The 24206-nt window shown below is 38.6% G+C and overlaps 1 protein-coding gene across 1 annotated transcript; it reads left to right on the forward strand.

The window, feature by feature from the left end:
- Nucleotides 1-20021: 20021 nt before the first annotated feature.
- Nucleotides 20022-22472, forward strand: LOC119790057 (Rieske domain-containing protein-like). Its single transcript, XM_038295375.1, has 3 exons — nt 20022-20378; nt 21212-21327; nt 21910-22472. Exons 1-3 carry the CDS (start codon nt 20189-20191, stop codon nt 22006-22008), a joined length of 405 nt encoding a protein of 134 aa, XP_038151303.1. The 5' UTR covers nt 20022-20188; the 3' UTR covers nt 22009-22472.
- The last annotated feature ends 1734 nt before the right edge of the window (nt 22473-24206 follow it).

The raw sequence follows: 24206 nt of genomic DNA on the forward strand, positions 1-24206 counted from the left end.
GTAAAACAATTTGTTAAAATAAAAAAAAACACTTGCATTGTAACATATTCCTATCTGAATTTGTATTTTAGATTATAATTATTTAAAAAGTCCAGAACAGTTCCAATTAAAACGTTTTCTAAATGTAAGGTTCTTCAGGTTACTGTAGGTCAAAGTAAACTTTTTAATAATCTTGCCTGTTTTAGTCATGTTAAATTCATAGAAACTTTCCCTAACATTTTGGTTGCATAATTTGCTGTGTGACCTGACCTTATAGAGAATTCGAGGACATGATGACATCAGCTAATCTCATGAATCTATAGAAACTTCTGGTTATGCAGTTCTCTGAAAAATCTGCCTAAGCTCTTAAACTACTAGTTTAATCGTATTTATGTTTAGCTTAGTGACTTGAGATGTTTTCTGTTCTTAGTATGAGTACTGATAGAGCATTTAACATGTCAGGGTTCTGCCCTCCGCTTGGTTTTTTTGTTTCTTTGTGTTCTGTGTCTTTGTAGTTGTTTTCTACCAGTGCTGAGTTCTTTAGTTACTCTCTGTGGCCCCCTTGTGCTTATTTCATTCCCCCTTGGCTTTCTCCTCATTGCTCCTGCCCACACCTACTCCTAATCTGTTGATAATTCTGTGTTGGTTCAGTCTCACCATATACACATAACCTCTGCAGTCACTTAGTGCTGGTCTATTGTTGTTTTGTTCCTTCCTCATCTCTGGCTCCCCACTTGTTTCATTTTATCTACCAGACTCACCTCTGCCTCCTGATCTCTGCATTTGGGTCCTTAAAAATTCTCCACTCAACCGTGACATAACAGGCATTAAAGAAAATGCTGCTAATGTCTTATTGTGTGCTCTCTACTGAAAAAGTTGTTCTTAATTTTTCTTTATAATACTAATTTTACTCAGATAATTGAACAAACTTAATATCATTTCACATTGCATAATTTAAATGTTACATGTGAAATGGTGGGTTTACTTTTTCAGTGACCCTCTAGGTCCTCCATCCTGGCCCTCATCAGGTTTAAGGAGAGTTCCTGTCTCCAGTGGAGGAGTTCCAGTATTCTGGGGTCCTGTTCATCAGGACCATTGAAAGGAGATTATTGCCCCTTTTTGATAAAGCTTATTGTTAGAGTGGCTGAAGTTATACTCTATAGCAGCGGTCCCCAACCTTTTTTGCATCATGGACCGCTATATGTCAAACAATATTTGTACGGGGGGGCTTGTGGTAAAAATGATACGACTGGCATAAAATCAAATACAAACAGCATAAAAATAAAACAACAAGCCGGTCCCATCTAGGCGTAATCTGAGAAAATTGACAGACGCTCCTGATGTCCAATCTGCTCCGTAGCTTTGTTTTGGTCGCTGTAACCGCAGAAAATCCCGCTTCACAAAGATAGAATGTTATAGATAGGATGAGTCTTGAACTGAATTAACCTGTGTCAAGAGGCACAGATGCACCAACTGTCCGCATTTTTTAAATAATTTTCAAAATAAAACATCACTCAGACTCGTCGATAAATTATAAATATATATATATATTATATATATATATTTTTTTTCTGTGCGGCCCGGTACCAAATGCCCCACGGACCGGTACCGGTCCGCGGCCCGGTGGTTGGGGACCGCTGCTCTCTGTATGCTGCTGTAGGCTTAGACTGCTGGAGGACATAGGGACCCCGTTTTCATCATACTGCTTCATTCTATCTCTATTCTCCCTATCTGTAGTATTTTTTGTTCAATCTCCAAAGTTATGCTCTCTCTGATTTTTCTCAAAGTAGCTTCATCTGGTCTGTTAATGTTTGGTTGTGACTCCGTACCGGAGAAAATCAGCTGTGCTGCTGCCATCAACACCTTTGTGTATAGATGTTGGAGATTTTTCATTGTAGTTCTGTTTCTCCTACTGTAACTAACTGTATGTGCTTTCTTCATCCTCTGACATGAGAGCTGGCTCGGGGTTCATTTGCCTGGATGCATGTTTCCTGAACGGGGAGCTGGTCGACTTTACCCTTCTCTGCTTCTTTTACTATGTCTGCTTCTGTCTCCTTGAACCTCAGTCAGCCTCGGCCAATGGCCGGACACACTGAACCTGGCTCTGCTGGAGATTTCTTATTGGCTAAAGGGAGTTTTCCTCTCCAATGTCACTGTGAATTATAACACGATTATAACTATATAAATAAACTGAATTGAAATTGAATTTAGTCTAAAGCCCAATGATTTTTATTACCCAGGTGAGAGGAATCCCTCAAGTATTGAGGTGTAATTTCTTGCTTAAAAACATCTTAAAACATATTTTGTGACAAGCATACCTTGTGAACAACAACATTTCTGCTCTCATCTTTATTGGTTACTGCCCTGTTGGTGGAATCAAAAACTCCAGCTTCACCCAAACTACCATCAAAAGCCAGCCCATAAGGTACTGGTCTCAAGAGGGTCCAAAGCCCCAGGAAAGAGATTTTACCTGAAGAAGTTTGTTTTTAATTGCTACCTGGGCTTTCAAAAGCACCAGACTGTTGAGTGGCAATGGAAAACGGTTTCCCGTCTTTGGCTGGCCTTGGAATGACTCGAGCCTCTCTCAGTGAACCTGGAGGGGATGTGTGATGAAAGGTAAGTCTGGAAGACTCTGCTGCGACTGCTGCACCATGACCCTGTCCTGCATAAGCAGAAGACTCAGTTGGGCAACAGGTCATTTTCATATGGGTCAAACTAAAATGAACTACATAAAAGGGAGGTAGGTATGACAGAAAAATTAAATGTGATATTGTTTTGTTCATTTTTCCTGCCACATAAATTTAGTCACTCAAAGCACTTCTTTTTGCATAGATGCAGTTAGACAGTTAACTTTTGAGAAGGGAAACAAAATGATTCTCCTCAAAATAAGCTTACCCACCAGTCTGGACTTCATTTGTACCGTTTCTTTAGTTATAAAAAGCTGTCTCCTAGGATCTGTGTGGAGCAGCTCCAGACACAAAACCTTTGTGGTCCATATTACTTTTCCTACAAAAATGCGGTCCGTTTTGATGGAATTCCCGTCATCTTATTTTACTGCTTTTAAATGTGATACATCTAAATATGAATTCCATCTCTGAAGCAGAGAGAGAGAGACACCATGTGTTTTTTGAATTGACAATGTTCATACAGAGCCACAAAAAAAAAAAAAAACACCCACAGCACTGAAATATTTATGCCACTGAAAACTCAGCTGAATCCTCTCTCATTTCCTTGTCTCTAATTCCTTTGTTTAGGGCTGTGTTTGGCTTGAAGTCTTTCACAGCCATGAACAGCTGTATTTCATAAACAAAACTGTTGAACATATCAATGGAAAACTAGCCTTAACTCTTTCACTGCTGAGTTTTACAAGCATGAGAAAAAGTTATGATGAATGATAAAAAATTACCTGTTTAATATGGAAAACAGTAACTCTGTCCATCACATATCAACATGTAATTGCTAAATAATCATACACTAAATTAAATAATTTCAGATCATGGGGATATTAGTCAAAAGATGTCGCACCAAATATGAATATTTGCTTCAGTCATGTATTGATAAGTGGTAGGAATTAGAAACCTTTGTTAGAAACCTTTTTATGTCCTGCATTTTAAGAAAAATTACAACCAATTTTTTTTACTTTATGTGTACATTAAAAGCTAATAATGCACAAATACTAAATAATTATACACTTATTCAGGTAATGAAGCTTAAGCATAAATTCAATCTTAAATACCCTTATCAGCTTCACCTGAGCCACTTTTGATGTCCCTCATTCAGCTCCAGCAAATAGACTCTCCTATGAAGCTAATAATGTTTCAAGACTTCTTCATTTACCTCCTGGTCTAGCTTCTCTCACCCGGACGCAAGCAAGCTTTCACCCACCTCCACCCTATCTCCTCCCTCACTATCAGACTATTCTCAATCCCACTCACCAATGTTTGGGTTCTGGGGGAAGGCTACTCTAATAACTACCTTTTCTAGTTTACTCATCCAAGCACACGTTGATTCACAGCATCGAAGTCTTCTACTGGGACCTGAGCCCCAAAAATGTATTTAATTTATATCTGTATCTGCTTTTGTCTACCTGAAACCCAGTCAGCCTCAGCAGATGGTCGCTCACACTAAGCATGGTTCTGCAGGAGGTTTCTTCCTATTAAAAGGGAGTTTTCCTGTTGGTACATGCATGTTTGGTGTGAGGGATTACTGAAGAGTCCATGAGTCCTAACAATCAGCTGGTTTTCTCATGAATCTTTCCTCTGTCGCCGTCTCTGGAGGTTGAATTCATATAATATAAATATTCAGGCACCTAGCGAGACTAATTCTAGCATTCCTGTTAGTATTATGTTCTGCCTGTTTCTGACCTGTTTCTGCCCCCGGACTACTGAGTATGGCCACCCCTGTTTGCTCTGTTTGCCTGTCTTGTGTTTCCGTACTGTTACCTTGATTCTGGACCTGTCTTCTGAGCACGACTTGGATTATTCTCCTGGTTCCTCTGTGTGAATTGGCTGCTGCAAGACGTTGCTCCTCATCTATCCTGGATCTCTGTTCCCCGCTCAGTAACAAACATCAGAGTTCCGCTCCTCTGGACAACACTCCTTCTTCTGGGCGCAGACTGAACTTTGCCAGAGTTTTCAGTAAGCCATCCACAGCAGATGAGCAGTCAATTCAGTTTCAATTCAATTCAGTTTATTTATATAGTGCCAATTAACAACACATGTCATCTCAAGGCACTTTAGAGTTCACCAGATTGTACAGTCAAATTGATTTAAAGTTTTCTATCTAAGAAAAACCTCTTGATTGCATCATATCATTGACTCGAATGCAATCCCTCACACTAAGCCTACTTTAGTGACAGTTGAGAGGAAAAACTCCCTTTTAACAGCAAGAAACCTCCAGCAGAACCAGGCTCAATGTGAGCGGCAATCTCCTGAGGCCGACTGGGGTTCAAGGAGACAGAAGCAGAGATACAAAAAGCAGCTGTAAAAGGCGGCCCCGTCCAGGAAACACACAGCCAGGCAACTCTGAGCCAAATCCCATGTCAGGGGATGAAGAGAGCACATCCAGCCAGTGAAAGTCAGAGAAACAGGACTACACTGGAAAACAGGACGATCTCCAGCATCTATAAACAAAGGTGTTGATGGAAGCAGCACAGCTGATATTTCTCTCCAGGATGGTGTCACAGCCAAACACGAACAGATGAGGCAAAGCTACTATGAGAGAAAGCAGAGAGAGCATAACGTTAGAGATTGAACAAACTGATTCTGCAGAGTGGGAGAATAGAGATAGAATGAAGCAGAATGATGAAATGGGGGTCCCTATGTCCTCCAGAAGTCTAAGCCTATAGCAGCATAACTATAGAGATAGCTCAGGATAACCTGAGCCACCCTAACTAGAAGCTTTATCAAAAAGGAAAGTTTTAAGCCTAGTCTTAAAAGTAGACAGGGTGTCTGCCTCACTAAAAATTCCTGTTAAGAACCGGTTCCGTATTTTCCGATTCCATGGCATCGTTTGGCAGCTCGCTGAACGATTCTTTTTTCGATTCCCGCAGCACCAGAGCCTAGAGCGCCGGCTCTGGGGAGCACGACTTACGTCACGTTTTTTACGTAAGTTACGCAACTTCCGCAAGTTACGCAAGTTGGAAGAACTATTCGAGGAGGAAGACAATGAGCTGCGGTCACTTTGTGAATCAAAGCCCCGTCTTTCCTTAGCCCAGAGGGTAGATCAGGAAATCCAGCTCTATAAAAGCTTGCCCTCCATCCCCTGCAGGGATAGTGCCACACTGTGGTGGTGGAACAAGCAAGATAAGCTGCCCTTGCTATCTGGACTGGCTGAAAACTACCTCTGTGTGCAGGCTTCCTCCACCCCATCTGAGAGGGTGTTCTCCATGGCTGGAGACACCATAAGCCCTGAAAGATCCCGTATCCTTCCAGAAAAAGCAGATATGCTCATCTTTCTGAAAAAGAAGTGTTCATTTTCCCTACTACTGTTTTATAATTAGTATTTTATGTTATTTAAAATAGGTTATTATCCCATCATTTGTTATTAGACATTGTTGGTTATTAAGTTTGTTCTTGTATTCATTTTTCATTTAAACACAGATGTTACTCCAGTTTCACATTTCCTGTGGACATCTTGATCTTGTTGAGTTTGTAAGATTGTGCAATAGTTAAGTAAACAAAGTTGATTCTGATAATCAAACTGTTTGTTCTCCTTTTTCCCCCAAATTGGAATCGAAAAAAGAATCGATAAAGAATCGAATCGTTTCATAGAATCGAAAAGGGAATCGGAATCGTGAAAATCTTTTCAATTCCCAACCCTAGGATAACCTGAGCAACTCTAACTATAAGCTTTATCAAAAAGGAAAGTTTTAAGCCTAGCCTTAAAAGTAGACAGGGTGTCTGCCTCACGGACAAAAACTGGTAGTTGGTTCCACAGGAGAGGAACCTGATAATTCAATTCAATTCAGTTTATTTATATAGCGCCAAATTCACAACACATGTCATCTCAAGGCACTTTACAGTTCAACCAGATCATACAGTCAAATTGATACAAAGTTTTCTATCTAAGGAAAACCAGTTGATTGCATTGACTCATTGACTCAAATACAATCCCCCACACTAAGCATGCTTGTAGCGACAGTGGAGAGGAAAAACTCCCTTTTAACAGGAAGAAACCTCCAGCAGAACCAGGCTCAGTGTGAGCGGCCATCTGCTGAGGCCGCCTGGGGTTCAAGGAGACAGAAGCAGAGATACAAAAAGCAGCTGTAAAAGGCGGCCCCGTCCAGGAAACACACAGCCAGGCAGACGAGCTCCAAGGCAGCTCCCATGTCAGAGGACGAAGAGAGCACATCCACTCAGTCACGGTCAGAGAAACAGGACCACACTGGAAAACAGGCCGATCTCCAACATCTATAAACAAGGGTGTTGATAGAAGCAGCACAGCTGATGTTTCTTTCCAGGATGACGTCACAGCCAAACAGGAACAGACGAGGCAAAGCTACTCTGAGGAAAAGCAGAGAGAGCAGAAGGTTAGAGATTGAACTAACAGATTCTGCAGAATAGGAGAACAGAGAGAGAATGAAGCAGAATGATGAAATGGGGGTCCCTATGTCCTCCAAAAGTCTAAGCCTATAGCAGCATAACTATAGAGATAGCTCAGGATAACCTGAGCCACCCTAACTATAAGCTTTATCAAAAATGAAAGTTTTAAGCCTAGCCTTAAAAGTAGACAGGGTGTCTGCCTCACGGACTAAAACTGGTAGTTGGTTCCACAGGAGAGGAGCCTGATAACTAAAAGATCTGCCTCCCATTCTACTTTTAGAAATTCTAGTAACCACTAGAAAACCTGCAGATTGAGAGCGAAGTGCTCTGTTAGGAACATAAGGAACAATCAGATCTCTGATATAAGATGGAGCTTGGCCATTTAAGGCTTTATATGTGAGAAGGAGGATTTTAAATTCTATTCTTGATTTAACAGGAAGCCAATGAAGAGAAGCCAGGATAGGCGAGATATGATCTCTCTTTTTAATTTTCATCAGAACTCTGGCTGCAGGATTTTGGATCAGCTGAAGACTTTTAACTACAGTTTGTGGACTTCCTGATAGTAAAGAATTACAATAGTCCAGCCTTGAAGTAACAAATGCATGGACTAGTTTCTCAGCATCACCCCTGGACAGGATATTTCTAATTTTTGCAATGTTCCTCAGATGAAAGAAGGAAATTCTAGAAACCTCTTTGATATGGGATTTAAATGACAGGTCCTGATCAAAAATAACACCAAGATTTTTTACTTTATTATCTGAAATCAGTTTAATCCCATCCAAATGAAGTGACTGGCTAATCAGTTTCTTTTTCAGAGACTCTGGTCCAAAGACTATAACTTCTGTTTTGTCTGCATTCAGAAGCAGAAAGTTAAGAGTCATCCAGGTTTTTATGTCTTCAAGACATGCCTGTAATCTATGTAATGGGTTAGCTTCATCTGGATTTATAGACAGATATAGCTGGGTATCATCAACATAACAGTGGAAATTAATCCCATGCTGTCTAATAACTCTACCGATTGGGAGCATGTATAAAGTAAAGAGAATTGGTCCTAGCACTGATCCCTGTGGTACTCCACAGGTAACCTTTGAGCATGTTGAAGATCTGTCATTAACATGAACAAAGTGAAATTGATCAGAGAGATAAGATTTAAACCAGTCTAGTGCTGTCCCCTTTAATTCCAAAAAAATATTCAAGTCTTTCTAAAAGAATATTACGATCAACTGTACAAAATGCAGCACTGAGACGGCTCAGGATGAGCACAGATACAAGTCCATTATCTGAGGCCATGAAAATATAATTAGCAACCTTCACCAGAGCTGTTTCAGTGCTATGATGAGCTCTAAAGCCAAACTGGAGCTCTTCAAAACGTTCTTTATGGTGTACGTGATCGCACACTTTCTCAAAAATTTTAGATAAGAAACAAAGATTAGATATAGGTCAATAATTGACCAAGTCATCTGGGTCAAGAGACAGTTTTTTTAAGCAAAGGTTTAATTATAGCAAACTTAAAAGGCTTTGGTACATATCCCTGTAACAGAGATAGATTAATCACATCTAAAATGGGGGAGGGGATCAAATGGAATACCTCCTTAAATAACCTGGTTGGAACTGGATCTAACATCTAAGTTTGAAGATCAATCTTATTTATAAAGAATCCCATAAAGTCATTACTGCTAAAAGCAGGTGGAATGGACGGTTCAACTAAGCTATGGCTCTGGGTGAGTTTGGCAACTGTATTAAAAAGATATCTAGGATTATTCTTATTCTCCTCTATTAATGAGGAGAAATATGCTGCTGTTGCTTTCCAAAGGGTCCTCTTATACAGCAGTAAACAACTTTTTCAGACTAGGTAGGATTACCGTAGGCCTGTGGAGCAATATTTTCTCTCTAGATTCCTAGCATTTTGCATCAAAGTGCACAGCTCTGCATTAAACCAAGGAGCAAGCTTTCTATCTTCAAAGGTTTTCATTTTCAAAGGTGCTGCACTGTATAAGGCAGTATGCAGAGAACTAGCAACCCAATCAACAAAATCATCAACCTGTGAAGGAGAATAAACTAAGCTTTTGCACTCTGCAGCACTGCTTAGTGATACAGAGGAGAGAGAACATGAAACAGATTCTTTAAAATTTATAACTGCACTATCTGATAATGATCTGCTAAAGTGAAACCTTCTTTTGGGGGAGGAGAACTCTGTTAGAGGAATCCTGAAGGTTATTAAAAAGTGGTCAAAGATGAAAGGGTTGTGAGGAAATACTGTTATTTCTTCACATTCTATGCCGTATGTCAGCACAAGATCCAAAGTATGAAGATGAGAATGTGTGGGACTATTCACATTTTGAACAAAGCCAATAGCATTAAAGGCTGCTCTTAGCTATCGCCTTCAATGTTAGCATGGATGGTAAAATCTCCCACTATGATGACTCTGTCAGTATTTAACACCAAATCAGAAAGGAACTCTGAAAACTCATCTAAAAATTCAGAGTAAGGACCTGGTGGACAAAGGTACAAAAGGAAGAGGTTTTCTTGCTTTGCAATTTGGATGAGGGAAATTAGGGGTTAAATGCTCAAAAGAGTTGTAGGTATTAACTGCCTTTGGAGTAATCGGTAAGTCAGACTTGAAATATTGTTGCTACTCTTCTTCCTCTCCTAGAACTTCTGGGTATGTGAAAATTTAAATAGTTTGAAAGAGTTGCCTCATTTATGCTTACATAATCCTCATGCTGGAGCCAGGTTTCTGTAAGGCAACAAAAATCAATGTGATTATCACTAATCAAGTCCTTAACTAGCAGACTTTTTGAGGAAAGAGATCTTATGTTAAATAGACCACATTTAATCATTTTAACTTTTTCCCCAATTGGAGTTATTTTAGTTTTAATTAGATTATAATGATTTACTCCTTTGGAAATCTGCTAATTTATTTGATGTTGGTCGTGGGCAAGACACTGTTCGATAAACATGGACCAGCTCTGGTGAAAGAGATATGGACAAATAATGGAGCAAAACAATAAAGCACACTGTCTACATTGTGGCTTCCTTACATGTTGCTCTACATTGTTTACTTTCTTGATTTCTGTCACACAGGTGACATCATCAACACTAACCCAGCGTGATGGTGCCACCAGACACGCAGCTGCGGGGGGACAGAGGCCATGCAGCTGCCAGCGACCAGTTAGACCCAGCTTTTTTTTTACCAGTGGAAAGGGAGCCAAATGCCAATTGTTAGTGGGTCGACATGTGGTTAAGCCACTAGTTTCAGTGAGAAAAAGGCTTAGGTTACGCATTCAAGTAAATGTCAATTCACAGCACCAAAGTCTTCTGCTGGGGTTCGAGCAGCATGGGACTTATTTCATTCATGTAAAAAAATATTTGTAATTGCAGCTTTTCTCTTTGCGAGTCTCTCCAGATTGGCATCAAGTTAAGGTGTTGAAATTATAATTTTTTTTTACGTCATATGGCATGTACTTATATAGGGTATTTTTTTTCAAGGAGACCAAAGAGCTTTAAGATGAATTCAGTCATTCACCCATTCATGCACACAGCTGCCCTGGGGCCCTCTGACCACCATTAGCAGGCAAAGCAGGTGAAATGTTTTGCCCAAGGACACCCTTCGTTTGCTGGTCAAACTCCTGCGTCCATTACCCCTGCCCCTTTTTTATTAAAAAGTATTTTTAATAAAAAACAGGTATTTTCAAATTGATCACTTTACTTCGTATGAATGTAAAGTTACAGAAAACTGAATTTCAGATTCCTAGACTCTTTCACGGCTTGAAAAACATTTTCTGTATCTTTTCATCAAATGCATACAAGATGCCTGCTGTATTTTGATCTGAGTGACCACATGTGTACGTGCTTAAAGTGTTGTAGCAGTTTCCTTTTCAACTGCAGTCAGATTAATGTTAAGAGCAAGAGTGAAATGAGTTTGGAACAATTCTGGATCTGTTGTAGTCAAAGCTAATAGAGAATTGTCTCAGTTTTCTTATTATCCTAAAATTAAACCTAGATTAATCAATGTTAAGTCATTATTGTAAAGTATTAGCTTTCTATAGATAAAAAAAGATACATCACACACCACACTTCTTTGTCACGGTCATAATGTTTACCTCCAGGTTTACATCTTTGAATAAACTGCACATAATTGAGGACATAGGATGTCAGTGCAAATTCTTGTCCAGATAAAGACATAGATGGAAATAATGCAGATAAACAATCTATAAATTCTAAGGTTCATGCTTCTCAAAACAGGATGGAATGCATGCAAATGTTTAATGTCTTTTAGGATTTTTGGGAGAATGATATCAAGAAATGATCAAGACAATAAATCAGAAATTCTCCAATAAAATCCTACAAGTGCAACATATTGTGCTGGAGGTTAATGACAAAACTTTGCCTTATGATCTCACAAAGGTTTCAGTCTTGATAACTACTGTGATATGAAGGGATTTTTTTTCATTGCAACCATTTGCAGCTGAAGTTGTTTTTGAGAGCAGCTAAAGTTAAGATGATATCAAGAACATTGCAAAATCCAGTCATTATCACATCAGTACATGTATTTGGCAATCCACATCCGGTCCATATGCGATTTCAGTTAAAGCCACAGTTTGATCTATTGCGACTGCTCTGGGAAATTTTGTTTCTCTCTCTCCATTGGCTTTATTTATACAATTTTTTCTTTCTTTTCATAAATATATATTTTCTTTGATTCATGGTCCCTATCATATTCCCTGTTCCCTTGTTTGTGTCCAATGGATTTACCAGCCAGTCTTGTCAGCCCTGATTCTCATAAAAGGAATCAGCTAATGGCAAGACCCTTGTTCTAACAAGCAAGGTTAACTCTGCATGTCCCTCTGTGATCCCCATTACGGCCTTGGACTCCAGGGACTAACATCCTAAAATCTGCTTAAACCACTTCTACAGCCCACTCCTTTGGTTCCTTTTAAAGTCATTAAAAGTGTTTTTGTGCTTCACTAAAAGCAATTCCACAAAGGTTTATGACAAAGCAACAGGGGGAAAATACTTGTGTCTAGACTTATGTTGTGATGTAGAAGACACGTCTGTACACTGTGGCTTGAGACATGCATGTTTTTGGTTGTATTGCCAAAAAGAAGAGAATTAAGATAAAATGACAAAAATATAAATGCAGCACTTTTGGTTTTGCTTCCAGACATCATTCAGACATTATTTTTATTTAGATATTTATATTTAGTTATATTTTTTATTTTTACATAAAGAACTACTGAAATTATTTTCAGAGCCTGCTGGCACAATCTTTACCCATTCTATTAGACTGATAACAGCCAATAACAATTATTTATTGGGATAACAACACCCGAAGCAGTTGCAAACAGCTACTTAGTATTTGCTGTGTAATGGAAGACAGAATCAAACTGAGGAGGAACCCCATGAGGTGATAGACATGTCCTATCTATTAGAACAATGTTTTTATTCTTCATCTTCACCTATTGCAAGATGATTTTTACCTTAATAGAATATACTGATCCACTACATTTCAAGAAATAAAAATGTAATCTTATCATGGCCATAACAGGTTTTTAATATGTATTAGTTTGACTGAATAGCCCTGATATCTAGAAAAAAAAAACATTTGTTCCTTTTCAAAAATGACCATTTAAAACCAAATTACACTCTTCACATCGAAAATTAAGATTCTGGATGTCTAGAAATTAATTTCAGTTCTCTGTATTCCTGTTGCTACTGGTCAGCATTTGTATTATTTTGACAATGACGAAATTTCAGATATCATAAATACATATTCAGTCAAGCTAATAAATGATACAACAGCCACTTAAAATGTGTTAACATTTCTAGGTATATAAAAATAAGTTCTTACTGGAATAATTCTATTTCTTGATACTTTCTTAAATTTCAGTTTCTGTTGCAAAAATGTAATTTGAAAAAACTATTATTACAGTTCTGACAAGGAATGTGATTTTGATCTGGAGGAATCTTATTTTAGTGATCTTGGAAAAACATAGATGAACGTGCTTTTAATAAATGTCAAAATGGACTGGGACTACATATTTACCTACACATTAACTTAAGCAGCAATCTTCTCCACCATCTTCCTCTAAATTGCATCTGTAGCGCAGTTTATCTGTGTTTTAAACACATTCTACATTTTATTTTATTTGTTCATTAAAATTTCTAGTTGTAGTGGTGGAAATAGACACTTCCTGTTTGCCTGTTGTCATAGTGACTTGTCGAATCGGGGATCCTTGTGGCTTTTCATACTTGTTACCCGTGCTTTCAACTCTGAGTGGACCTACTTAGAGTTGATTGAACTAACTCACAGCAGCTTAAACCATCATGGAAGGAAAAAAAGTGTAAAAAAAAAAAAAAAAAAAAAAAAAAAAAAGGCGACAAAAAATGCAGGAAGTTTAATTGGCACCAAATGAAGAATGATCGTACTTGGAGCATTTTATGATGCATTTTGCCTGATCAGCAGACCTTGAACTATTGAGTTGTTATTAAACACAGGAGGACAAGCAATCTGAATGGGGATAATAATTATATAAAAAAGTAAAATAAAGTGGAGTTCTGGAGGGCCAACTCCTCTAGGGGGAGCTGGCCAACAGACCCAGCAGGATAATGTATGTATGAGGACTGCAAGACTATGTTTAGTGACTGCCTTTGTGTGCATCTTGCGCTGGTGCATTCTCTTACCTCTAGGTGCAGGGTTAGGTACTTCAGTGGGTGCTGTCTTATTTCAGGAGACAGCTGGGCCTCATGGCCCTGTGGGGTCCCCACTTGTGGCTGGTTCACCCTCGGACCCCAGGGCTCTCATCTGGATCTCCCTTGGGCGTGACCGGCAGCTGGCAGAGTCCAAGGGATTGCTGCCATGGCCCCGTGGACCCCAGCAGTGTGGCCTCCTGGGTTGGGACCCTCAGGAAATGGGCCAGTTTGGGGTTTGGCCCCTCAGGGGTGCTATAACATCAATATGGACCCTAGACCGAAAAACGATGAAATGTATACTAAGGTATCACACCAGTATATTTAAATGAATGCCAAGAACAAAAATTAACATAATAAAATTTTCTTCAAAGTGCTTTAAATCAATACTATCCATCTTAATCCATGCTGGGTCAGATCCGGAATTTTGAAAAAGGAGACAGGAAAATCATTAGCCTCGCTACATGCAGTTAGCCAAGCCTTGATGCTAAATAATTCTATAAACCGCACTTTATAAGAGATGACTGTGACATCAGTGCTGTGGCGGGAGGTGGTGTGAAGATGAAGTTGCTTTCAGCTCTGGGTACAGGAGAACTGTGACCCAAGATGCTCCTATCTTTGGTATTGAAGAGGAGCAACTGCACATTGACAACTTTTAACGAAAGTCTATTGGCAAAGATTTGTGCACTCCACGTCCCCATTACGATGATGAATGAAACAGCTTTACAATAAATATTTAATATTTATCTTGCTCATCTAAAATATATATATATAAATATATATTAATATAAATTTAATTATATAATTTAACTTTTTTTTTTAGTTCTTTTAAGCTTCAATCAAGGTCATTGGTTGAGTGGTGTGGCGCCCTAGCGCCCTCTATTGACCAACTGCCACTGATCCAGGGTGACCTCATTTTATCATAGAAAAGCGCCATCTTCATTAGGATGTAATAACAAAATGTTATTTTAAATTCTCAAAGGTCATTATTTCTGTTTTCTAATTCTGACGGTAATTTTATGTCCAGATTTGAACTGACTTGGGTATAACTTGCTTCAGCAGGGCAAAACTGATGCTACAGAATGAAATGTTTTATGAACTATGAGGGCAAATAGTGGAATGAGTCTGTTTAATGTTTTAGTGTCCAGTTCACTGAATATTACTGCTTAGTCTACACTTGTTTAGCAGTTATATAAGGACAGTGTTGCCATTCATTTTGAATAGAATGGAAAATTCAGCTCAAGGAAGCAATGAAAGCCATATTAAGTTTCTAGGGGTTTTTTGCATTATGGTTCTGTGAAAAGCTTGTTACCAGTTTATATCCCTGCTACCTGAAAAGAACAATACCACTTACTCGGCGGGGAGATTTAATTGGTTGATTTCTGCTCCCATCAAATTTTATTTTCTTCTAAGACATGCAAAAATATTTCATCACCGTTATCTTTTTGAACTTACAGAGCTAAACCATCCATGCCTTGCTTACAATGAGCTTTCCTTGAAGGTCACTGGGAGGCTGGAGCTTAGCTGGAGCAGGACAGAAAAAGACAAAATAAACAGTCCTGCAAACTTGCATTATTCTGTGGGTAACCCAAAACAGAGCTGGTACTTCTCCTCAGTGAAAAGAGTTAAATGGGTCTGGTTTGATATCTGATTAGTAAATTCCCAAGGTCTCTCTCAACCCTCTTTATATTGAAAATACCGGGTTAATACATGTTTATCAAACTGGATCGACTCCACTGACGTAATTTTTTATTTTTATTTTTTCGGTGGGTGGACTTTTCGCTGTCAAAAAAAATTTTAAGCTACAATACGACTACACTTGTCGAGCACTAGGACCAAACAGAAAACTCTAGCTCATGCTCAACCCTGCTTCCCCGAGTTTAGGCTGTCCACAAGCTTCTAATTGGCCATTTGTCTTTCCTTGTGTGATTGACGGTGAGAAGCTTACTTTACAAACATTTGATGTGCCACTAAATCGAGCCTGTAGTTGGATGGTCACGGTACTGTGCGCTTTCACAATTAGACCTGTAGGGTTGCAAGTCTTTTACTTTTCTGGTATGTTTTGGATTTCTGAGATATCTTACCCACTGGCAAAAAAAGCTGCGTCTAACCCCTCGCTGGCAGCTGTTTGGCCTCTGCATGTGTGGTGATGCCATCATGCAGGGTTAGCAATGATGATGTAATTAGTGTGACAGAAATCAGGAAAGTAAACAATGGAGAGCCACATGTAATGAAGCCAGGAAGTAGTCAGTGTGCTTTATTGGTTCGCTCTATTATCTTTCCGAATCTCTCTCAACAACGCTGCCTTATGTTTATCAAATGTAAACAGAGTTGTTTCGGGTTGTTAGATAAGAAGCGACTGGTGAAGGGTGTTAGTGTCCATACGTTGCGTTCAATGGTGCCATGTAATTTAGCGTGTCAACCCAGCTGTAGCATGCCTGCTGATCAGAGCGGAGGCAATTTATACACGGGTCGCTTGCCGAGTCGTTTGATCCGGGAAGAAATGCGTCAGTATAAACAAGTAAAATAAACAATGTATATTCAACAGTAAACTTTGTGATTTATGTTTTAATTGTTTAATATCCATTACTGCTTTTACTTATAATATTTTTTTTTTGTTTTTGTTGTTTTAGAGGGGCTGATTTTTTTTATTTGAATTTCAGTGTAAACAACCATCATAAAAAAAACTGTACAAAACAACACATTTGAGAAATTCTGATTATACTTTTTATTTCCAATAAATCAGAATCAAAGAAATTATTATTAGTCCTGTCTGTAAAAATGGTTTTTAATAAGTGAATGACAAGCTTTATTGGAACAAGAAGCATTGCAAGGAGGAACTGGATTCTTAGCAGGCCCGACCGTTTGCCTTGTTAATGAAAACCATATTGACTGGAGAAGTGCTCTTCCAGAGGAGCTGGGGTCCTTCTGAGAGCAGCTTGGTTGTGCACAAGATGAAGCTAATGATGGATGTGTTTTGGCTCTGTTTTCCATCTTCTACCTTCTCTGTGCCAGATTTTCTTCACACCATATTTTGTCCAATGCAGTTACACCGTACAGTGGTCAGAGTGCTGTACTGAGAAGTTAAAGGAATTTATGTTGCTGGTTGCTTTTGACTGTCTGCACCTTTGTTTCTTAATTTCCATCCATGCAGCTGATTATGCATTGTTTTCATCTCTGTTAATGCGAACAATTTTCCTTCCTGTATATGCCATATGAGCCTGCTGGAGGTCATATCTGAATCTGTGCATTTGGATCAAACGATGTGCAACCAAACCGGCACAGCAACGTAAAGCAATGCAGAGATGTCAGTACAACCTCAAACATGCATAAACCTCTTCTGTATAATATTATGTGATTGTTGTTGGACCCATTCCATCAACCTGTCACTCTGATGTCTAAAATATAATACCCACTTAAAGCTCAGAGTATAAGTTGAATCAACCAAACGTGGCTGCACAGCAGGAGGCGCCATGAGCAAATCTACCTGTCATAGAAAGGTTAAAACATTTCCAGCTGTGTTTTACTTCTGGATTGTTTGGGTTTTCTGTGTAGTATTTCCACATATTTTTTAAAACTTTCAGAATGTCTATGACATGCAGCCTTGTAATTTCTTATGTTCAGTGTTGGTATTTTATCAGGCTTTGCAATAGCTACAAGAGAAAAATAGAAAAATCAAAACATTGTTACTTAGATGTCAGAGAGAAACTACTTTAACAGCTACTCCATAAAGAACACAGCTGGATCTATGTCTGCCTAGAACAAAGCATAATTATAAAAGCTCACATTTCTTTATCTTGGCCTTCTGTTTTGTTCTGATTTACTTTTGTAGAGATCCAGCTTCTGAATGTTTTTCCCACCTCTAAGACATTCTAAGTGTTATATTTCTGCTCTGAGCTCAGGCTACACATTTACATGACTCTGATTTTTAATGTCTCGGATTAGAACAAGCTGCGCTTGTTTTGGATCACACTAGTCTAGACACTACCTTTCATCACTCAGGGGTGAAATGTTGAATTTCATTATTTCCAGCTTAATAAAGGAATAGAAACAACAAGTCACATGAACAAACATACACCGATCAGCAGTAATGATACATGTGATGGACCCTCTTTGATCAGTAAACTACCCCGACCCTCTGCAGGAAGAACTCCACTTGACACCCTGAAACATTGCTGTGGTATGTGGCACCAAGATGTCAGTGCCAGATCCTTTAAATCCTGCAAGCTCTGAGGTGCAGCTTCACCTTGTTTCTTCAAACTTGTTTGCGCAGCACATACCATAGATGTTCATCGGGATCGAGGTCTGGAGCCTGCAAAGCCTATAAATATGCTCCTCAAAATGATCCTGAACATATTTGCTGTGTCAGTTCATCCTGCTGAGATTATTAAAGGAGAATAGAACAGAACAAAACAGAATAGAAAATAGAAAAGAATGTAACAACATAAGATAGAACAGAACAGAATAGACTACAATAGAACACAATAGAATAGAACAGAATTGAATAGAACAAAACACAATAGAATAGAATACAGTAGAATAGAATAGAATGGAATACTGTAGACCAGAGTAGAACGAACTAAATAGAACAGAAAATAATTGAATAGATCATAATAGAATAGACAGAATAGACCAGAACAGCAAAGAATAGAAAAGAACAGAGAACCCTTTGTTGTGATTTTCACAAGTAGCTACAGATTAATCGTGTCAGAGCTTTGTCTTTTTTATTAACGAACAAAACTAACTAATTACTTATCTCATTTATGTATTTATACTATGACTCTATTATTTACAGATACTTTTAATAAGAGCACACTCTCTCCAGTATGAGAGCACTGTTTTCTGGGAATTTGGTTTCTTTAGTTTAGAAATGTTACCAAAGGTCAGCGTAGTCCAGGTTCAGCACCTCTGCCTGGTTACCATGTTTTTCTCCTCACCTTTTTAGTACATAAAGAGTCCAAGTCATGTGACCTCCTGCTTCCCACACTCAGCAGTCAGGTCATTGTGTTTAGTAGTTATATGACACAGTTTTCATAATGGTTCTCAAGAGTACGACCCCAGTGCAGACAGGCTGGTGAAGACAGCATGGTAGATTGAAAAAAGATTGAATTAATATTAAAAAACATCTGAGAAGAGGAGCTGAACCGGAGTGAACAAAAGAAACTGACTTGGCATGAAGTATAAAAAGCCTGGAACCGATCTGACATGGCATCAAACACATGAAGGGTTAAAGCTCAGGTACAAAACAGGCTGAAATGGGAGGCAACGTTTTTTTTATGAAGACGTATCCACACCAATCCAGGAGTCTTTTTCTGTTCTGTCAGCCTGCAGTTGAAAAAGATTCAAAATGAGCTCTATGGCTGGGTGGATGGCTTGACTGATCTGCAGCTTTACAGTATATGCAGTTTCATACACATCTCTCTTTCTTATATACATCATTAGCACACCTTTCTTTCTTTCTTTCCCAGTTCAAGCTACAGAAGTTTTTCTTTTTGAAAGAAGAAAATAAGCCAGCTTTCACTCCCGTTGAGCCTTTGGCACCCATGTTCCTTGCATAAGGAAGAAGGTCAATAATAAAAAATTATAATCCCCATTCATTTTACATTTCAGAGGTCCTAAGTTGGGATAATGATTAATTCGGCATAATGTTAGGACTCCTAACATTATGCCGAATTTGAAGCTGTGCCTCACTTTGTACAGAAAGGGTTAAGATTATAGATTATAATACAGTTAAGTTTAATTGATTTCAGTTAAATTGTTAAGAAATATTTAATGTTTACTATTATCCCCTTCTTTGATGCATGTTTAATAAAATGTCAATGCTGAAAATACATCAAACAATCTAAATGGAAAATCCTCAGCACAAATGAAAAACAGCCAAATCATACAATCACAGGCTCTTTATCTTATTATAGGCGTGCTTTTGAAATATTTATAGGGAACATGAATTGTTATGTTTCACATTCACCACACAATCTGTTTCTAATCAACTCAATATCCCACCAACAAAGCATTACAGAGAGGGCTCCATTTTTAGAAACAGACTGACCCTATAATCTAAGAACAGGAAGTGTCTGGCTGGGTCTGTTTGGCAATAAAACACGCAAGTACTGTTGGTGGATGCTGAGCTATTGAAAATATCAGAGACTATAATTATCTATCTATCTATCTATCTATCTATCTATCTATCTATCTATCTATCTATCTATCTATCTATCTATCTATCTATCTATCTATCTATCTATCTATCTATCTATCTATCGCAAATAGGAGTCAGGCTGCATCAGTCCTTTTGCCTGTCGGTAGTCTGTCTGTCTGTCTGTCTGTCTGCTGCAGCAGCAGTTCAGTCCCAGTGGATGATGGTTAAATATGGACTAAATGTTTAGCGCCAGCAGCCAGAGAGCTGAGCGACCCGTGAGAATAAAACGGGTCCGTTTTATTCAAATTTGGAAACCATATAACCCCCGCGGTTATTTATGGCTTCTGGCTCGGAGGATGATGGCGGGAACACGAGCGGCGCTGCGTGGAGACTGGTCGGACCGGCCTCGGAGCTTTCCAAAAAGCCCTGCCGTCTAATGTTCTCTCCTCTCGGCCGCGACAGCGATGTCTGCCTCTTTTATGTCCAGCGGCAGTTTTTCGCCATGGACGCTCGGTGCGCTCACTCCGGTAAAAAGAAAAAAAGAAAAACAACAACCCACAGATTTGACGTGCTGCACATGTTGTAAACATGTATGCTTTTAACGTGATGGATTGTGTAAATTGAACTGAATGTGTAGAATTTTAGAAAAAAAGCAACAGCTAATACTCTGCCCCCTGTCGTCTGGGTGTGGGAAATTGCTCCCAATTGTCGGCACTGTTTATTGGATGAAATATATATAATCAGACTACATAACCCCCAGGGAGATTATGCTGTTTTACTTTGTGAATTTAAATGTATACCTCTTTTAAATATTCGGTTTTATGCATGTCTTGCTCTTTTTCTTTTTAAGCCTGCAGCGTTTTTGTTCAAGAAAAAGTTTTAAAAAACAATTTGCTGCATCAGTCATCTCTGTGGCAATAAAAACAAAGACATGGAAATAATGCAGATGTATTTTCTGGCTTTTCTCTCACTTTCTCCTTGCAATTGTGCTTAGATGAATGTTGTAAGATTATAGCTTTGGTGATATAGTGGTGTTTTGGTTGGATTAGTTTCTCTATCTCTTGTTTCTTGCATTGGTTCAGAATTTTGCCTTTTTTTCCTCAGAATTTGACTTTTTCCATATTAAACTGATTTTTTTTTTTTTATTTAACTTTCTGTTTACTTTTTTTATATTATGGCGCTGATCCTCTTCTGTATAAAAAAAAGTCAGGATTCTGAGATTAAAGTCAAAATTCTGACTTGTTTCCCCATATTAAAATAAATACAAAATCAGTTGACTGTTTTTTGTTAGTTTTTTTCAGTGAACCTAATCCTCTTGCGTAACTTAGCCTCATACTTTAGCTGTTTCCTGCATCTTCAGGTGGTCCTCTGTGTGAGGGGGATATCGAAGAGGCTGATGGAGTCCTGAGAGTCTTCTGCCCCTGGCATGACTATGGTTACGACCTCAAAACTGGAAAGTCTGGGACATCATTAGAGGTAAAGGGTCCAATGGAACCTTTATAAGTTCAATATTCTTAACTCACATTAATTCTCTCCACATAAGCTAATTGTATCTACATACAGTATGCTGATTTTTTGCAGATCAAGATCATGATTTGAAAAAAAAAAATTATAGGAGGCATTAAAAAAAGTTTATTTGATAAATCTGTGCCTAAGAAATGTCTTTGTTACAGCAACAAAAACAAACAAATAGGTAATAACAATATTCACAATAATCAGAGTTTAAAAACTAAAAAAATCTGTAAAAATTATCCTTTTCTAAAATTTCATAAATCCAGATCATGGTAAGTGTCCAAAAGCAATGTAAAAATAGGCAGTTTGTAGTTCAATACATTTGGACTGAATTAAGGAATTAACACAAATTTACATTGTTTGTAATCAAAGTAGCACCAGTAAACTTCAAATGAAGTAAATGTTTAACATGAGGACAAATTCTGATCTGTGGTCTGACTTTTTTTAACAGGAAGATTACATCATTTTTAGAAACATAATTCTTGTCTTAGATAGTTAATTGTTTTCTGCCACTTCTGACTTTTTGTCTTGTTTTCATTTTGACAGCAACAAGTTTATGAGGTGAAGCTGGTGGATGGCAACGTGTATGTGAAGCACGCATCTCATCTCTCCCTGAGGCCTTTTCCAGCTAATCAGAAAAACTGAGTTATTTTAGAGCATCTGGTTCAATCTATTTCTAAGACTTTTTCCACAAACACAAGTCATCCGAAAACATTCCAGAGCCTTATCTCTGCTCCTTAGAGCTGCTTCTACTTTGCTGTGAACGAGAGACTAAGGAGACTGTCTGAAGAGGACAATGAGATCACTCCATTGTTTTTCTTCTTACTATACAGCAAAAAAAATAAAGCTCTGGAGACGGAGAGTTGTAAGATGCTTAAGTATAGAACATAAAGCAAATACAGTTAGTAATACGATTTGAACTCGTCCACTTTTGTCATGTTCCAACACTGTGTTTGATTCAGACATGATTTCAAATATAGGGATACAGATGCATTGTTTGTTTTGATTTTATTGCATTTTCAAACAGATGAAACTCAAAAATGGCTTTCTTGGATTTTTACCCTGTTTACTACGATACTCTGAAATAAAATATTGTGATACCAGCTGCATCTCGGGGTCTCTTCATCAGTAAAAAACTTGTGGCCATAATTTCCTCGACTCTACCACATCTGTCTGCAAATACAGCTGTTGCATGAATGTTTCAGAGGTGTTTTAGAGAACCTTATTTATTAGATCTGTTAAAAAAGAGGAAATGCCATTTAGAAAGCAGCATTCAGGTATTTAAAAATACAGTTTGTGGTTTTAATATAAAAACATTTAAAAATAAAAATGTAGAGGTTTGAAATCTTATAATAATTAATAATCATTTCACTTTATTGATGTCATATTGTAGAATTTTACCTCTGTATTTAACCCATCCCCTTGGGGAGCAGTGGGCTGCCATCTTGGGGAGCAATCGGGGGTTAAGGGTCTTTGCTCAGAGACCCAGAGTAGCAGTCTGTGGGAGTGGGCTTCAAACTCAAAAAGGTAAACTAAATAAGTGTGCAAGGAAAAAACGAGAGTACATCTTGGAAAGTTTATTCGTTGGCAAATAGAAGAACAAAACCTATGTAAAACTAATTCTCTTCCCTCAACTTTATTATTAGACTGGTAAGTTAACACTTTGCCACTAGGATATAGTTATATATCTTTGTTATGATGTTTGATTTTTAGTAGAAACAAAATTCAGGCAGTTACAAGTGTAGCGGCCCTAGTAGCCAAAACGTTACATGGTGGGCCTTTTGTCATGATTTTACTAAAGTTCAGACCCAAAGGCAGAAGACCAAACGGGGAGACCAGGGAAAAAGGTTTACCAGGTTTTATTGAAGAGATAATGCAGAGAGAAGCAATTAGTTGAGGCTTAGTGAGAAAGTTGATTCGTGAACTTGAAGAAGAGGATTTGGTTGCTGACTCACGTTTCCAGAGAAGTTGTTGAATCTTTGACTCCAGTCTGTATGCTGTAGTTCCACTGTTTGTCTGATTTGGTGGAGGGCGGAACAGGGTTTACCCAGAATGCGGTTGTTTGTAGGTGAATGGAGAAACTGACTGCCACTCAGATTTCCTGCGGTACTTGAATGGGTCGTTGTGGAGATGAATCCCTTTCTCAGTGTGAAGCTTAAACGATCTCTTGGGGAAAGTGGACCCAAACCTCCTGTTTGAACCCCAGCTCAGTCCACACATAGTCAAAACGAACACGAAACGCTAATATTTTCCAGAAAGTTTGTCGTAAAGACGAAGACATAAAATAAATGTGATCGTCCACACGAATGCATGAAGACGCTGCAAAATGTATGCCAGGCCTGTAAGTGGCGCTGTCGTGCCAAAGCAAAAATAGGCGACGAAATGTTGGGCATGCGCACTAATATTTATACATGGTTGCCCTGCGGGTCCATTTTCGTGGTTCAGTCAAATTCAGGTGCTGAACTATGTCGTCGATATTGCTCTGTTCTTCCTGGAGATATTCCAGAAGAAGAAGATTCTGTTGTAAGCCCGACAGCAGGGTGAGTAGCATGAGCAGCAACCATTCAATACAGTACGGCGCCATTGTTGTTGTGATACTGTGTCACGCATGCGTGTTTAGAGGCGACGCTATGAACCATGCGTGTAAAAAAAAAAATGCGGTTAGAGCTTAAAGATGGAAACGCGAAAACGGCATTTTAAAATCTTCCCACTCTGAAGGATGAATAAAAAAAAGATTGTTTACAGACCCCCGAAACGCCGGCTTCGTTTGGATGAGAGGCTGGTTTGGTGAAAAATGTGTGCGTTTAGGCCAGGGTTTGACTTCGTGTGGACGGGGCCTCAGT

Source organism: Cyprinodon tularosa, unplaced genomic scaffold (assembly GCF_016077235.1).
Source record: "Cyprinodon tularosa strain WSP-4 unplaced genomic scaffold, ASM1607723v1 ctg353, whole genome shotgun sequence".
NCBI lineage: Eukaryota > Metazoa > Chordata > Actinopteri > Cyprinodontiformes > Cyprinodontidae > Cyprinodon > Cyprinodon tularosa.

Coding starts and splice junctions, on each gene's coding strand:
- LOC119790057 (XM_038295375.1), top strand. CDS start 20,189: ATGGCTTCTGGCTCGGAGGATGATGGCGGGAACACGAGCGGCGCTGCG. Junction 20,379..21,211: donor CGCTCGGTGCGCTCACTCCG/GTAAAAAGAAAA, acceptor CTGCATCTTCAG/GTGGTCCTCTGTGTGAGGGG. Junction 21,328..21,909: donor AGTCTGGGACATCATTAGAG/GTAAAGGGTCCA, acceptor TCATTTTGACAG/CAACAAGTTTATGAGGTGAA.